Source organism: Thalassophryne amazonica, chromosome 8 (genome assembly GCF_902500255.1).
Source record: "Thalassophryne amazonica chromosome 8, fThaAma1.1, whole genome shotgun sequence".
NCBI lineage: Eukaryota > Metazoa > Chordata > Actinopteri > Batrachoidiformes > Batrachoididae > Thalassophryne > Thalassophryne amazonica.
The window spans coordinates 85,352,397-85,370,591 of NC_047110.1; the positions used below are offsets into that span (position 1 = coordinate 85,352,397).

General features: G+C 46.6%; 1 protein-coding gene across 1 annotated transcript in view; it reads left to right on the forward strand.

Moving 5' to 3' along the window:
* brsk2a (BR serine/threonine kinase 2a) overlaps positions 1-18,195 on the forward strand; it is a 721,035-nt gene that overhangs the window by 396,840 nt on the left and 306,000 nt on the right. The window contains 1 exon segment of the mRNA XM_034176871.1: positions 16,256-16,350. Coding sequence (XP_034032762.1) covers positions 16,256-16,350 — 95 coding nt within the window.

Consider the following 18,195-nt stretch of genomic DNA (forward strand, 5'->3'; position numbering starts at 1 on the left):
TTGCTCACAGGGGGTCGTTTTGACCGTTGGGGTTTTACATAATTATTGTATGGCCTTGCCTTACAATATAAAGCGCCTTGGGGCAACTGTTTGTTGTGATTTGGCGCTATATAAAAATTGATTGATTGATTGATTGATCCGGGACGTCGTCTGACTTTCACAAAAAGGCAGAAGGAGTGGACATCAGCACTTTTTTGGCACATTCCACTGTTACAGGAGTTTTTTTCATGGAAAGAAAAGTGGATTGACGCGCCACAGAGCAGTTCATTACACGGCACAAAACCACCTCCGTGTTGGTCTCACAGGACGGCTTTCAGGTGGATTTCAGATGGCTGTCGGTTACTTTTCAGTCGTGTGATTATCCGAGAAATTGAGCATGGGCTGGACATGCCCCAACATGTCCTGTGAGGCTTCATCACGGCATTGCTTTGCGCCATGCGGCTCCACCGCGACACACGGAACTCCTCCGCACGTCTGTCTCAATGTGCCGAAAAAGTGCTGATGTCCACGTCTTTTCACAATTCCTGTGCTAGTCAGACGACTTACCGGATCAAGACAGCGTCCAGTTTAGAAATGAACGGCACATTCCACTGTTACAGGAGTATTTGTCATGGAAAGAGGAGCGGAGGAATTCCGCGCGTCGTGGTGGAGCCGCATGGCGCAAAGCAACGCCGTGATGAAGCCTCACAGGACATGTTCTGGCATGTCCAGCTCATGCACAATTTCTCGGTTAGTCACACAACTGAAAACCCACCGACAGCCGTCTGAAAGCCATCTCAAAGCCGTCCTGTGAGACCAACACGGAGGTGGTTTTGTCCCGCGCCATGAACGGCACGGTGGTGCATCCGTCCGCTTTTCTTTCTGTGAAAAAAACTCCTTTAACAGTGGAATGTGCCGAAAAAGTGCTGATGTCCACTCCTTCTGCCTTTTTGTGAAAGTCAGACGACGTCCCGGATCAACAAAGCCTTCACGTTGGAAATTATCTGGTTGTTTCAGCGGGGTGTGAGCCTGTCGATCGGCGCTGGGAGTGCGGCGCGCTCTCAGCAGTTGTGGGCCATCCTTAAAGCGGCAGTAACACTCCTTAATCTGTGTAATCCCCACAAAATCGTCCCTGAAAGCCATATTAATTTTCCGAACGGTATCCACCTGGAGGTCTCTCACAGTTTCTGGAAACAAATTGATGCAGCAAAGCTCCAAATCGTTCAGACATTTATTCGCAATAAAAATCCGACGAGAGGGGTGGACCACTGCTCACACAAAGCCTGCTCACAGGTGAAAGACGCAACCGACAGGCGTGAAAAAACTCACGCATGCGCACGAAGGTTCAAACTTGGCTGATGCAATCACATGTGATTCAAATCCATATGGTTTTTGCAAAAAATAAAAAGGTCCGATAGTTTTTGGACAGACGTAGTTTCGGTTTTGTTTTGTTCTTTTATGCGCTCTGGACTCGCAGGCTTTTCGGTGATGGGAGAAGTGCCGGCTCAATCGTCCACTTTTTCTCGACGATTTGTGACTTTGGGACTTTTCTTCGTTCAGCGATCACCGTGTGACTGGGCCTTTAGATTAGGTGATTAGGTGCAATTGTAGTATGTAATGATGCGTTGCCATGAACTGGGAAAAAACTTCCACCATCTTGACATGTCATTATGTGACATTGTATTTTGTGTGTCCTGTCAGTACGTCCTTGGCATGACTTGAGTAACATAAATTGCCATGAACCAACAAGATGCTGTTATAAACGCAAGACGACACCCATTGTATTTGCCCAAAAACTGCTAGGATGCAGCCAATTTCTTTTTAGCTGCAGCTTGTAGCACTGTTCATCATTCATAATAAAAATTAAGTAATTTCCTTTGGCTGCTACCATTGTGCTCTGGATTGGCACAACAGATTCACTATGTATTTGCATGTTGATTTGGCACAGGTTTTACAATGGATGTCCTTTTTGAATGGACAGAAGGTGGTCTTAAACTGAGGACCAAATGCACAGACTGATGGTGGAAATCATCATACATGTCAACCTACGTATACGGATTGTCCATAAATTATATGGATTTTTCCGAGTTTCAGAGTCATACGGACGTACAAATAAAGTCTTACAGATATTCAGGGTTTTCTGTTGTTTTTCTTAACTCCGCGGACTTTCGGCCAGCCATCCACCATCTTTGTACTCCTCATAGAAGCTGTGTGATGACGTGCGCAATGTGAGCGTCCAATCGGAATTGGTTCACCGTCACATGGTTTTCCAATATTCAATCGTAGGGCAGAGCAGTCTCAGATGGTAGGGCCAAAGATTGTTAGGAGCAGTGATCTGTTACTCTGTGAGTTCTTGTTTCTGTAAAAATAGAACAGCTGTGTGACACTATATTCACGGGAAATATATTGAGTTTGTACAAAATACCTACAATGTACTTGTAGACATTGATTTTATTGACAGCAAGTAATTTTACTCTGGAGCAAGAGGATTTAACTGTGGAGGACTTCCACCATAAAAGAGCCCATGAGATCCCTGGTGTTAGTTATTAATATATGGACAAAACCTCAGTTATGTGATACCACTATGCAGTTGTGTGTACTGTAATAAAACTGATTTTGGTGCGATTTAGGAGGTTATAAGGATTTTGTGTTAATTTTATGGATTTTATCACTTGGTTATACAGGTGGACCCTCAAAGGGGTTGACGTATGAATCATTGTACATATTTAATAATCCAAATATGAAAGTATTGGCATTTTGTGATGCTGTGCTGGTGTTTTGCCATACTGCTTCAATCGTAACAGTGCTGCACAGCCATCTTAACAGGGTCGTGTTCGTACCAGATGTCCAAGGACCATCACAAACTACAGCTTGTGGCAGTTTAGCTTATAGATCTTGGCCATTTGTGGAAGTCAAAACTACTTATATGCAAAACTAATTTGGATAAACCAAAACAAATGTTTTGAAATTAAACTGGATTATTATTATTATTTTGTTTTTTGTATGTAGATAAAGTGTTCCAAATCTAACCAATGCTCCATCCAACCACCAGAAATGAAAAACTGATACATAAATGGATTGCACATTTGTTGTCCTGAAGCCACTCCTTTGATATCTTGGCTGTGTGCATAGGGTCATTGTCCTGCTGAAAGATGAACCTTTGCTCCAATCTGAGGTCAGGAGCGCTCTGGAGCAGGTTTTCATCCAGGATGTCTTTGTACATTGCTGAATTCATCTTTCCCTCAATCCTGACTAGTCTTCTAGTTCCTGCCACTAAAAAACATCCCCACAGCATGATGCTGCCACCACCGTGCTTCACTGTAGGGATGGTGCCTGGTTTCCTCCAAACATGATGCCTGGCATTCATGCCAAAGAGTTCAAACTTTGTCTCATCAGACCAGAGAATTTTGTCTCATGGTCTGAGAGTCCTTCAGGTAGTTTTTGATGAATTCGAGGTGGGCTGCCATGTGCCTTTTACTAAGCAGTGGCTTGTGTCTGGCCACTCTCCCATACAGGCCTGATTGGTGGATTGCTGCAGAGACAGTTGTCCTTCTGTAAGGTTCTCCTCTTCCATAGAGGAATGCTGGAGTAGGAAACATTATTTGGACACAGACCATGGACAAGTTCAAAGATGGCTAACCTTGATATATTTTAAGAGGTTAAAAATTCACATTCTGTTTGAATCTGTTCTCTTTTGTTTTTGAGTGGCAGGGGATGACAGCCAATCAGAGTAGTGCTGCACCATGACGTCAGTGGCTGGTCTCTTCAAAATCGTTTTGCTTTGTGTTTATATGCATGTCTTTCATCTCTCATATATTCTGTAAAAGCTAGCTAACACTTCTAAAACCGAAAACGCAGTTTTTGGAACCTAATAACACCTCTGAACTTATTTTGCGGACGTTAGCATGGTGATGTCACAGGCTGGTAGCCAGTGTTGCCACAGTTACTTTCAACAAGTAATCCAATTACTGATTACTTCTTGAAAAAGTAACTTAGTTACTTTACTGATTACTCAATTTTAAAAGTAACTAAGTTAGATTACTACTTACTTTATTAGTTACTTTTAGCAGCTAGCTGCTTGCCCAGGGGCTGCTGCGATTGACCCACTATACAGTAATAATAGTAACGCACAGTGACTTGGAGAAGTGACTTTAATCGGATTATTGATTTGGAAAGATAAATGCGTTAGATTACTCGTTACTGAAAAAAGCTGTTATATGGCTGGGGGGGCCTGGCTGCCTTTTTGTTTCTGTCCTTTGTTTCTCCTTCCAGGTGGCTTGCATGTGGGACTGAGTGGCTGTGTTGCTGAGGTTATCAGGACCTCACCCTGATCACCTGCGGCTCGTCAGGACTCACAGCTGAGGTGCATCTATATGGATTGGAACATGGTGGCATTTAAGACTGGAGTATGTAGTGTGTATTTGCCAGAGACTCGACCTTGTGACCAGACGGGTGAGATCGTCGTCTCGGGAACCATCTCATCATCAGTGGATGCAGAGAACGTCCAGGGTTTGATGCACGGTCTGTGAAAGAGGAGGGGGTGAGGTCTCACGCTCGTCAGCACACTTCCTGAGGTACGTTAGATTTTGTGACTAACATTTATACAGTCAGTAAATGTGGTGTCCCTCACACCTTATTATATTGAGCTGTATGTTAGTCATGTATCGGCTTCCACTGCAGTGGAGTTTTGTGAACTGGATGTTCCATGCCTGCAGGTTGGGAAGCTGATTAGTAATCAAGCCAGGAAGTGTTTGCTGTGTGTACACCTTTAAGTGTTCTCTCTGTGTGTAGAGTGTGGATTCACATAATGGTTCCTTCTTTCACAGACTCGGTTTGTTGCGGCCACCTGGGGGGTGTCGGCGGGGTCCTTGAGTCCGAACAGATTCTGGCTCCGGACCGTTAGCGCTGCTGGGAGCGCACCACACCAGACCGCACTTTCTGTTATTTTGTATCACTGTTATGTATTAAATTCAGTTAGCCTTTGTACCGTGCTCTGCTTATTTCATACTGGGTCCTTCAAACGCTGGTCGGTTCTCCGAGCTGCGTCCGACACATAACAAAAGCAGTCAGATTGCCTTATTTAGTAATGCGTTACTTAGTAATGTGTTACTTAGCAACGCGTTACTAGCTGGTAGCTAGTTGCAAAACTCTTTTTCATTTGTGTGTAAATATATCCTCTTTGTCATACATTATGTCAAAGATGGTGAGAAATAAACACTTCTAAAACTGAAAATGCTCTTTTTGTAACCTAATAACACAGTTTGCGGCATTAGCGTGCACGCTAACTGCCACTAACTCAAAGCTAACTTCCTATGGAGTTAAATTTGTCTCACTAATACCAGCAAATGCAGAGAGGGTGATCTACTAATATTCCTTGATTTGCCTAACTTCCACTTTTGTCAAAAGCTCATGTACACACATACGCAAAGCCTCCTGCAGACGCTGTTAAAATGTAAATATTGTTTTTGATCGACTGATTAACAGAGGGGCTTCATTGAACATGTACAAACTGTATGTAAGACAACAGGATCTTAATAATTAATTAAACAACTGTAAATTATAAAGAACACAATGCACATACGTCCGAGGGTATTTTAGCATTGTGTTATATTTGTTTTTTTAATAAATAAGCAAAAATCCCCCCCAAAATAAATTTCTTCCATTTCAGATTAAGGCTGCTCCATAACAAAATTTGTAAAAAGTGAAGCCCTGTGAATACATTCTGGCTGCTCTGTAAATGCCAAATTTGAGAAATTGTGGTATTGATGTACATTTGTCACTTTCATCAAGTGGGGACAGATGCTGTGAATAAAATCAGTTTCAATATTTTCTGCGGTGATCTGTTGGCAGTCTTTGATTATTGCTGTTTCAATACCATTGACCAGAAGAGATTCTGAAGTTAAAGTTCTAGAGCTCAATCCATTACCAAACTGTTGCCAGTGCTATCCCCAGACCAGCAGGATGAATCTCGATGGGCAAAGTGAAAAGACCAAGAGAGGTTGTCCCCTAATTACCACAACAGAGGTGCCCTTGACGAAGGCCCTTAATCTCTAAATGGTCCTGTCAAGTTGCTTCGTGGCCTACAGATCACACTGTAGCTGCACGGCGGAGGTTCATGGAGTGAATGTGTGCATATGTCTGTTACTCTCAGCACAACATCGCTGAATAAATAAAAGTGATAATTTATCCAAATAAGACAAGCCTGAATCAAAGTGGGCCAGTGGGCCCCTTTTATCTGCCACACTTTGTGAATTTAATTGTTACAGTGGGGTGTTTTTTTGGCCATGTATGTTAGTTTTATTATTGTGTAAAGTCATGATTTGCATTTTAATGTGAAATAAATTAACAGGTTGTGCTGTAATGTCACATGAAAGAGTCTCATGTGTTCCATTCCTAGGCATTAAGAGTTCATTCTGATCATATTCACTGCAGTTGTAAAATTATGTGCCGCTGTGAAATGTGCACATTTTCCTATTCTCAATGTACTCTCTGCTCATGAATATACCAGCTCTGAAAGATGATGGATAATGAGGCGAATAATCCAGTTATCTTTTCATGTGTTTGCAGGCAGATATTTTTCTTTAATGTGTTTATCCAAACTTATGAGTATCTCCATAGCAGCTATTAACATTTGATTGCTGTCAAAGGGCTAATGGGTGTTGTCTGTTGTTTTTCTTGCCCTTCTGTCTTTCCCTTTTCCCAAATCTCTTTTGGAGATCTTCATCTTCAGCAGTCATTTCCCTCCAGTTTGTGACTGGAGCTCTTTCTCTCTTTCTACGTGCATCCACTCATTGCCCCTTTGGCCGATCAGCTCCCAAAGAGACCCGATTGCCATTATTCCTTAATTATCTGTGGCCTGTCATCGGAAGAATGTGCTCTCCCTCACTTTCAATCTCCCACATGCTCTTTTCTGTGCATTGCATTTCAGTGGCCTGCTCACAATCTCAGCCCCTACAACAGGTTTATTTGCATTGCACTTTCAGATTAATTAATTTCAAAGTGTTTCCAATAATCAGTTACCGTATTGTCCGGAGTATAAGTTGTAGTGGAGTCTTCATCACATCTGTCCAAAAATACATCCTATAGAGGAAAAAATGTACTAGTAGTCCTAGCCTATAAGCCATATTTATTTTTGAAAGTTGGTGCTACTGCTTCATGGAACAAGAAAGCAAATTAATTTAATCAGCGGATTATTTGTTCATGATGCAAACACTATGTCAGCAAGCAGAAGCTAATGGGTTAATAAAGAAAACCTTTGTTCAGTGGCTCTATTCAGTGCAACTAAATGTTTGAAAACTTTCGTACAGCATTAGTAAAAGATAGCAGCCTTACTTTCGATGAGTCTAGCTGACCTACTGTTGCTGTTCTTGGTGTTGCAGCGGTCTGTAAGTGGCATTTATTTTTGAAAAGTTGTGCTGCTGCTTCATGTAACATGAAGCATAAATTAATTTCATTGGTGCATTATTCTTTTTACAAAGCAATCATTGTGTTGGCAGGCAGAAGCCAATGGGCTAATTTTTCTATTCTACAAGGCACAAAGAATTCGACTTACATGCTTCTTGACACCATTGAACAGATGAAAATGTCAAGAAGGAGCTAAAAATGTACACATTTACCTAACAATTAAGTTTTTTAATTGATGATAAATTTTTAAACATTATAGTTAACCTTATCTTCACCGGGCTGTCCTCTGCGCTGCAGGTCCAGCTGTCCCACAGAGACCAAGCATGTTGAGTGCCAAGTAGTTAGAAGGTTATATTTCTTCTCTTTCTTCAAGAGCATATGAAGGCTTTTCCCTTTTATTTATTCAAGAGCATGGTCTTTCAGTCTCCATGCTTTTCAATTGAAAAGCATAAAGTCGTGTACTAAAATTATGTGAAAATAATTCACCAAAATAATTCACCAAAATGTGAATCAGCTGCAAATTGTGAATTATCTGCAAGCCGTGAATTGCAAAACATGAAAAGTGAAAATATCTCCCAAAACATGAACGCACATCGCGCAAAATGTGAATTTCTTCATGATTTGGTGTATGTGCTTGGCTGAGGAGCCAATGGTGCGAAGCTACCATCTGTGCGAACCCCCCATGACTGCACGCCTCTCACTTTCATTGCACCACGGGTTTTGTGCTACCCTTCGACTTGCGCACATTAGACTCTTTCACCTTCCCTATTAGTGGGTGAACAATCCAATGCTTGGTGAATTCTGCTTCCTAATGATAGGAAGAGGTGACGTCGAAGGATCAAAAGATGCCGTCGCTATAAACGCCTGGCTGCCACAAGCCAGTTATCCCTGTGGTAACTTTTCTGACACCTCCTGCTTAAAACCCAAAAAGTCAGAAGGTTCATGAGGCCCCACTTTCACGGTCTGTATTCATACTGAAAATCAAGATCAAGCAAGCTTTTGTCTTTCTGCTCCATGTGAGGATTCTGTGTTCTCCCAGCTCACATGAGGACACCTACGTTACCGTTTGACAGGTGTACTGCCCCAGTCAAACTCCACACTTGCCGCTGTCCCTGGAGCGGGTCACCGGAATTGAGAGCCCGCTTGGGGCTCACCAACCCGCTTCACAGAGTGTTGTGACACCCCCCCCCCCCCCCCCCCACACACACACACACACACACACACTCACTCACTTACACACACACACACACACACACAAAATATTTTTTCGGCGCTAGGGTTTGTGATCAAGATTTCTGAAGTATTTGCTCCGTAAACTGAAATGCATAAACTACTTAAACTGAAAGAAAATATATATCATGAATGATAGTCACGTATCATTGTGACTGATGTTTTGTGAGACCTGCATTCGCGTTTTCTTGGATATTTTATTCATGGTTTGTTGTTGTGTGGGCCGCTGAAGAGGAGGTACTGCTGGCCCACCACCACCAGAGGGCACCCTGCCTGGAGTGCGGGCTCCAGGCACCAGAGGGCGCTGCCACCTCACAGGAGCAGCCGGGGTGACAGCTGTCACCTACGACAGCTGTTACCAATCATCTGATCCGCAGCGGTATATCTGCAGGACGTCATCTCCACTTCTCTGCCGAGATATCGCTCTACCAAGGAGGTAATTTCTCAGCTGACTGTGAATATCTGTTGATTGTGTGAGTTGGATATTCCGTTTCTTTTTTCGACGAGAGGTGGAGGTGGTTGCCCACCATACGTGTTGCTGGGTGCACACGCACCCACTTCTAACTGTTTTTGCTCCTCGCCAGCAGTACCAGATCCGACACGCGGAGGCAGTGGCCACCTGGGAGTTCGGGACTTGGCGGCTCCAGTATTCCCGGGGTTCGGTGGCGGAGGAAATCGTGTGGTTCTGGTTCTGCTTTGGACAGACGTCTCTTATATTCGAGCCTGCCCACGTGACACATTCTTGTGAATTGACTCTTGTCTATTGTTGTAATCTGTTGTATTTGTTGTGCACATTCACAACAGTAAAGTGTTGTTATTTGACCTACTCCATTGTCCGTTCATTTGCGCCCCCTGTTGTGGGTCCGTGTACCTACACTTTCCCAACAGGATATCTCGGCCACCGTCATGGATCCCGAGGGGCGTCAACCGGCTGTTGAACGGCCAATGGAAGAACAGGGCGCACAGGCGTCCGCAGGAGGAATGATCGGTGAGTTGCAGCGAATCCTCACCGCTTTCACGGCTCGGTTGGATCTTATGACCGAGCAGAACGTCCTCCTTAACCGCAGGGTGGAGGCTCTCGCCGCGCAGGTGGAAGCGCGCCCTCAGGGCGCTGCTGCGGCTCTCCCTCCTGTCGACCCTGTGCGTAACAGTGACGTTCCACAGGTCGTTCAACGACCCCTCCCACCTTCCCCGGAAGCATGCATAAGCCCTCCAGAGCCGTACGGAGGTTGTGTAGAGACGTGCGCGGACTTCCTTATGCAGTGTTCGCTCGTCTTCGCACAACGTCCTGTCATGTACGCGACTGATGCCAGCAAGATAGCTTATGTGATAAATCTGCTTCGCGGTGAGGCACGCGCTTGGGCTACAGCACTCTGGGAGCAGAATTCACGGCTCCTTCAGACATATGATGGGTTTGTGAGGGAGTTCAGAACAGTGTTCGATCACCCAAATAGAGGAGAGACCGCTTCAGCTGTGCTGCTGTCAATGAGACAGGGGCGCCGAAGCGCAGCTGCTTATGCAGTCGACTTCCGCATCGCGGCTGCGAGGTCCGGCTGGAATAGCACTGCCCTCCGCGCCGCCTTCGTAAACGGACTGTCGTTGGTTCTAAAGGAGCACCTGGTGGCTAAGGACGAACCGCGGGATTTAGATGGGCTTATTGATCTCGTTATACGATTAGACAATCGGTTAGAAGAACACTGTCGGGAACGAGACGAAGGGCGTGGCCGGGCACGCGCCATCCCTCTCCCTTCCAGCTCCGACCGAGCTCCGCCCTCCCCACGCTCCACGGCCCCTACGCTCCATGTGGTAACAGCTCCCCCTGCTGATGAAGCTATGGACACGAGCAGGGCCACATTTAGACCCCCGGATAGACAGAGGAGGCTTGTCCGCGGAGCGTGCTTTGTTTGTGGCTCGATAGAGCATCAGGTGAGGGACTGCCCCGAGCGGTTAAACACCAATGCCCGCCCCTAGAAACTGGGCTAGGGGTGGGCCGAGACATTCACGTGGGACACACCCATATTGCCACACGACTCCCAGTTACAATCCTTTATGAGGATTTAACGCTTCAGGCCCCAGCACTGGTGGACACGGGCTCTGAGGGGAATTTGCTAGACAGCAAATGGGCCAGGGAGGCAGGGCTCCCTCTGGTGGCACTTACTTCACCTGTGCAAGTACGGGCACTAGATGGCTCCCTACTCCCTTTAATCACACATAAGACACCTCCAGTAACTCTGGTGGTGTCAGGGAACCACCGGGAGGAGATCGAGTTTTTTGTGACTCCTGCCACCTCCCGCGTGATTCTCGGGTTCCCCTGGATGTTAAAACACAATCCCCGGATCGATTGGCCGTCCGAGGTAGTGGTTCAGTGGAGCGAGACCTGCCATCGGGTATGCTTAGGTTCCTCGGTTCCTCCCGGTTCCCAGGCTAAGGAGGAGGTCAGAGTCCCGCCCAATCTCGGGACGGTGCCGGTGGAGTACCATGACCTTGTGGACGTGTTCAGCAAGGATCTGGCGCTCACCCTTCCCCCGCACCGCCCGTACGATTGTGCCATTGATTTGGTTCCAGGCGTTGAGTTTCCGTCCAGCAGGCTGTACAACCTCTCACGACCTGAGCGCGAATCAATGGAGACCTACATCCGGGACTCTTTAGCTACCGGGTTGATCCGGAATTCCACTTCCCCGATGGGTGCAGGTTTCTTTTTTGTGGGAAAAAAGGATGGCGGACTACGTCCATGCATTGATTACAGGGGGCTGAACGAAATAACGGTTCGTAACCGATACCCATTGCCCTTGTTGGATTCAGTGTTCACGCCCCTGCATGGAGCCCAAATGTTCACTAAGCTAGATCTTAGAAATGCGTATCACCTGGTTCGGATCCGGAAGGGAGACGAGTGGAAGACGGCATTTAACACCCCCTTAGGTCACTTTGAGTACCTGGTCATGCCGTTCAGTCTTACAAACGCCCCCGCGACGTTCCAAGCATTGGTTAACGATGTCTTGCGGGATTTCCTGCACCGATTCGTCTTCGTATATCTGGACGACATACTCATCTTTTCTCCGGATCCTGAGACCCATGTCCGGCATGTACGTCAGGTCCTGCAGCGGTTGTTGGAGAACCGGCTGTTTGTGAAGGGCGAGAAGTGCGAGTTCCACCGCACTTCTTTGTCCTTCCTGGGGTTTATCATCTCCCCTAACTCCGTCGCTCCTGATCCGGCCAAGGTTGCGGCGGTGAGAGACTGGCCCCAACCCACTAGCCGTAGGAAGCTGCAACAGTTCCTCGGCTTTGCAAATTTTTACAGGAGGTTCATTAAGGGCTACAGTCAGGTAGTTAGCCCCCTGACAGCCCTGACCTCACCAAAAGTCCCCTTCACCTGGTCGGATCGTTGCGATGCCACGTTCAAGGAGTTGAAACGGCGCTTCTCGTCTGCACCCGTTCTGGTGCAGCCCGATCCTAGTCGCCAGTTAGTGGTTGAAGTGGACGCCTCGGACTCAGGGATAGGAGCTGTGCTTTCCCAGAGCGGGAGGACCGGTAAGGTCCTTCACCCGTGTGCCTATTTTTCCCGCAGGTTGACCCCGGCCGAACGGAACTATGACGTCGGCAATCGAGAACTCCTTGCGGTGAAAGAGGCTCTTGAAGAGTGGAGACATCTGTTGGAGGGAACGTCCGTGCCATTCACGGTTTTCACTGACCACCGGAACCTGGAGTATATCAGGACCGCCAAGCGGCTGAACCCCAGGCAAGCCCGCTGGTCACTGTTCTTCGGCCGTTTTGACTTCCGGATCACCTACCGTCCCGGGACCAAAAACCAGAGATCGGATGCCTTGTCCCGGGTACATGAAGATGAAGTCAAAGCGGAGTTGTCGGATCCACCGGAACCGATCATCCTGGAGTCCACTATCGTGGCCACCCTCACCTGGGACGTAGAGAGAACCGTCCGGGAGGCCCTGGCATGAAGCCCGGACCCCGGAACTGGGCCGAAGAACAGACTCTACGTCCCACCAGAGGCTAGGGCTGCAGTCCTGGACTTCTGTCACGGCTCCAAGCTCTCCTGTCATCCAGGGGTGCGAAGAACCGTGGCAGTTGTCCGGCAGCGCTTCTGGTGGGCATCCCTAGAGGCCGACGTCCGGGATTATATCCAGGCCTGCACCACCTGCGCCAGGGGCAAGGCTGATCATCGCAGGGCTTCGGGACTGCTCCAGCCGCTGCCCGTGCCTCATCGCCCCTGGTCCCACATCGGCCTGGATTTTGTCACGGGCCTCCCGCCGTCCCAGGGTAACACCACCATCCTCACGATAGTGGACCGATTCTCCAAGGCGGCCCACTTCGTGGCCCTCCCGAAGCTCCCGACGGCCCAGGAGACAGCGGACCTCCTGGTCCACCACGTCGTCCGGCTGCATGGGATTCCCACAGACATTGTCTCCGATCGCGGTCCCCAGTTCTCCTCGCAAGTCTGGAGGAGCTTCTGCCGGGAACTGGGGGCCACGGTGAGTCTCTCATCCGGGTATCATCCCCAGACCAACGGGCAAGCAGAACGGGCCAATCAGGAGGTGGAACAGGCCCTGTGTTGCGTGACGGCCGCACCCGGCGGCCTGGAGTACCCATTTGGCCTGGATCGAGTATGCCCATAACAGCCAGGTGTCGTCAGCCACCGGCCTCTCCCCTTTCGAGGTGTGTCTGGGGTACCAGCCTCCTTTGTTTCCGGTGGTTGAGGGAGAGGTCGGTGTACCCTCGGTCCAGGCCCACCTGCGGAAGTGCCGTCGGGTGTGGCGTGCCGCCCGTTCTGCTTTGCTGAGGGCCCGGATGAGGACGAAGGCCCATGCAGACCGTCGGTGGACCCCGGCTCCTACGTATCGGCCAGGGCAGGAAGTGTGGTTGTCAACTAAGGACATTCCCCTCCAAGTGGTCTCCCCTAAATTGCAGGAACGGTATATCGGTCCGTTTAAGATCCTCAAGGTCATCAGTCCAGCCGCAGTGAGGCTTCAGCTTCCGGCCTCACTGCGGATCCATCCCGTTTTCCATGTGTCCCGGATTAAGCCTCATCACACCTCACCCCTCTGTACTCCGGGTCTGGCACCACCTCCTGCCCGGATCATCGATGGCGAGCCGGCTTGGACTGTGCGCCGGCTTTTGGATGTCCGAAGGATGGGCCGGGGCTTCCAGTATTTGGTGGACTGGGAGGGGTACGGCCCCGAAGAACGCTCCTGGGTGAAGAGGAGTTTCATCCTGGACCCGGCCCTCCTGGCCGATTTCTACCGCCGCCACCCGGACAAGCCTGGTCGGGCGCCAGGAGGCGCCCGTTGAGGGGGGGGTCCTGTTGTGTGGGCCGCTGAAGAGGAGGTACTGCTGGCCCACCACCACCAGAGGGCACCCTGCCTGGAGTGCGGGCTCCAGGCACCAGAGGGCGCTGCCATCTCACAGGAGCAGCCGGGGTGACAGCTGTCACCTACGACAGCTGTTACCAATCATCTGATCCGCAGCGGTATATCTGCAGGACGTCATCTCCACTTCTCTGCCGAGATATCGCTCTACCAAGGAGGTAATTTCTCAGCTGACTGTGAATATCTGTTGATTGTGTGAGTTGGATATTCCGTTTCTTTTTTCGACGAGAGGTGGAGGTGGTTTCCCACCATACGTGTTGCTGGGTGCACACGCACCCACTTCTAACTGTTTTTGCTCCTCGCCAGCAGTACCAGATCCGACACGCGGAGGCAGTGGCCACCTGGGAGTTTGGGACTTGGCGGCTCCAGTATTCCCGGGGTTCGGTGGCGGAGGAAATCGTGTGGTTCCGGTTCTGCTTTGGACAGACGTCTCTTATCTTCGAGCCTGCCCACGTGACACATTCTTGTGAATTGACTTCTTTGTCTATTGTTGTGATCCGTTGTGTTTGTTGTGCTTATTCACAACAGTAAAGTGTTGTTATTTGACTTCCTCCATTGTCCGTTCATTTGCGCCCCCTGTTGTGGGTCCGTGTACCTACACTTTCCCAACAGTTTGTAGCAACATTATTAATGTTTTTCAGATATTCATAGTTTGCCTCAATTTTCATGAATGGTTTGCAGATAATTCACGATTTCCAGCAGATTCACGTTTTGGGGTCAACACTTGGATGAGATGTATATGATATGATAGTGCAACATTTCAGTTTTAAAGTAGACAGCAATGGGAAATTTATGAACCACATTCCATTTTCATTTCAAATGTTGCAGATTTCTGGCGAAATGTTCAGCTTAGAAGAAGAATGAGTTATGAACTGGTTGATGTCAGACAGTCACTTCACTGCAGGATAATAATCTTGTACGTGTCACTGTCAGTGTGCTTCTTATTGTAACGTCATACAATGCATGCTTGCCTCAGCCATATGAAAGTAAATTTTATTAACTTTGCTTCAGCATCTTCATCCATGCCAGAACAAAAGTGGCAACAAATGAAAGGATCTGAGTGCATTCACATCCGTCTAATTACTGTAGGTTTGGTTGTCAATTAGTTGTGTTTTCAATTAGTTTTCTGTAATACTGTCATTTACACAGTTAGAAATCAGGATCTGGCATTTCCAGATCCATGCAGTTTCACTGCCTGTTGGCAAAAATCAATATTACAGTGTGAATTTCTTTGTGTTTGATTCAGTTTACATATAATGTGTCAGATGTACAAATCTGTGTGCTTCTCTGTTGCTTGGTGTAGAAAATGGATTGGTGGTATCGTCATGGCTCCCCCGTATCAACACACTGAAAGCATACGTCAGCTGTCTATCATTAACTGTCATCACTGCTGTACCTCTGTGTGTTTGCTTTGTTGTTTGAGGTCAGTCATTTAACTAACACAGTGATAGCTTTTGCTGTGGCAGTGCAGAATTTGTAATGTTTCATTTTGGTGCTGCTGCAACTACGATTTATGTTTGTGTCTGAAACCAAACAGGCTAGAATGATGCATCAAGAACTCAAATGTCTGTACATGCAACCACTGAATTTGTGTGTGTCTGCTGATGTAACTGTAGTGTTTTCTGCTGTGTTTCTTAAAATGTGACAGACTGATTTAGTTTTGTACATTTTGGTGCATCGCTGCGTCATTCTGCATGTTTTCGTACCATGATCCACAATGAGTCTTGAATGTCTGACCTTTAGCTTTTTAATGCCTGCATTTGTTACCAGTGCGTTTTATTGTCTGTTTTAGCTAACTCAACATGGTTGTATTACAGCAGTTTAGTACATTATAGAAATCAATAACACAAATGGCTCTCTTACTTACTGCCTTTATAACTCAAATAAACCCCAGAGGGCAATTTATTTAAGGAAGTGTCTGCAGTTTAAAAGTCGTTATCAGTATGTTCTCCTGAGCAAGTGTACGTCAATCTAGGCTGTGCGTGTTGTTGGGAATCCAAAAATTAATTCACCTTTTTCTTTTGTTTTTAAACTACACTCACAATAACAGTGCATCACTGTTGAGAAAAAACAGGTGTTCACATTAAGTGCCTTCCTTGATATGCAGTTTACAGAACAGGAAACCCTAACTGGAGCTCGTGAATGGTCTCATGGCCCAGTCTGAATAAACATTGTCTCTTTATTAGCCCTGCACCTTTATGCACACTTTTAAGCGACATTAAGTCTGTGTCTTCTAACATGGTGTGTTTTGTTTTGGTTTGCAGGGTTGGTCAAGCTTGGAGTCCACTGTGTGACGTGCCAGAAAGTTGCCATAAAGATTGTCAACCGTGAAAAACTCAGTGAATCAGTATTAATGAAGGTACGTTTACAGTATTGTGTGATAAAGTGTCACTCTGCTCCTCCTGGTTTCTTTCTCTGATGACAGGATATGTATGATATGTAGATATGATAGATGGGTTCAACATGAAGGTTGGATTGCATTAGTGCACACACTGGAGAGAAGGGGAATAAAAGTTGGTATGAGCAACACAGAGTACATGGGTGTGAATTGCAAGGAGTCGAGTTGGCGAAGATAGATGTTTTTAAATTCTTGGGGTCAACTCTTCAAAGTAATGGACAGTAGTGTGGAGAGCTGAAGAAGCATGTACAGATGTGTGGCAGTAGTGATTTAGCATTGATTTGGAAGGTAGATGGGTATCTCCAAAAGTGAAAGGGGAAGGCCACAAGATGGTCATGAAATATCAGCTATGTTGTACAACTTAGAGGTGGTGGTGGTGACAAAAAGACATGAGGCAGAGCTGGAGATGCTGTGATATTCCTTAGAAATTATGAAGAATGAAAGGATCATAAGTGAAGATATCAGAAGGGCAGGGCAGGTCATCGGGTTTCAAGACAAAGGGAGAGAGGCAAGACTGATGAGAAGGAATGTGGGGTATGTGGGGAGAAGGATGCTGAGGATGCAGCTGTCAGGCAGGAGGACAAGACAGAAACCAAAGAGAATATTTGAGGATGTGTTGGGTGGTGTGACAGAAGAAGATGCAGAGGACTTGTTAAGATGGAGACTAATCAGTTGTGTGATGACCCTTAACGGGAGCAGCCAAGAGAAGAAGAAGAAGATCCGTGACTGTCATCTCTTGACACAAAATTATATCTCACTGTCAGTTGCTTGATTGGATTCAAAATTTCAGTGTACTGTAGATGAAAGTAGATAATGAATTGAAAAAGGTTGCAGAGTTTGCAAAATGTTCCAGTGAAAGTGATTTGAATCTCAACAAGCCTTTCGGAGTGGAGTGACGGGCTGAACAATGATGGATCATCTCTCATCTGAAATTTAATTCCTTTCATTCTTGCTCTTTGTCTCGTATGACAGCATTCAAAACATTATAATAATACAACAAACTTGGAAATAGTTTGTCATTGGAAACATGTCGAGAGAAACCGTGCTCTGATTGTTTTCTCATAAGCTGGAATGCGTGAAACAGTTGGGTTTGCTCACAGTACAGATGATCTAAATACAAAATTCCTGCGTGATGCATTACTTCTGTGGCAACGTCATTACATTTTAGATGAAAAGCTGTCCCTGTTTGGGTATTGCTGTTGGTATTAATCAGTTGCTGTGTAAAACCTCTCAAAAGCTCACAACAAGTAGTCTGATGTTTTCTTGAGGGAAAGATGCATCACGTCTGTTGCCTCAACAGTGACACAAGTCTAGCACAAGTCTGAGCAGAAAAAGATTCTGGAATCATCGTAGCATGTCATGACGGAGACGACGGGAGCAGGATAATGACCTAACATAGGTGTTTGACTTTGCGTTTTCCTGCAGAGGAATTTGATAGTAACAGATGCTACACACTGACAGGTTTCCAAGAGGCCCAAGGATTTTTGTTGAAGCTACAGTTCAGACCCAATTACTAAACTCTGCCAGTCTTATTTTTCTGGCCCCTAATTTGAGTGTGTGTCAGTGCATACAGGAAGATGAGTGTTCATTGTTCCAGTAAAGATCTGGTATATTGAGTTTCTTATAAATTGGAAGCTTAAACTGTCTACCATATTTCCTTGATTAAAAACCCAGGTGTTTATTTTTTTTTTCAAACCGTGCTCAGACCCAGCGCCTAAACAAGGCAGGCCTTTGTTCAAGGCTGGCAATGATTAACAAAATTGCTGCTTGCTGCCTGCACTGTAATATGGTGTTACGTTTCACACA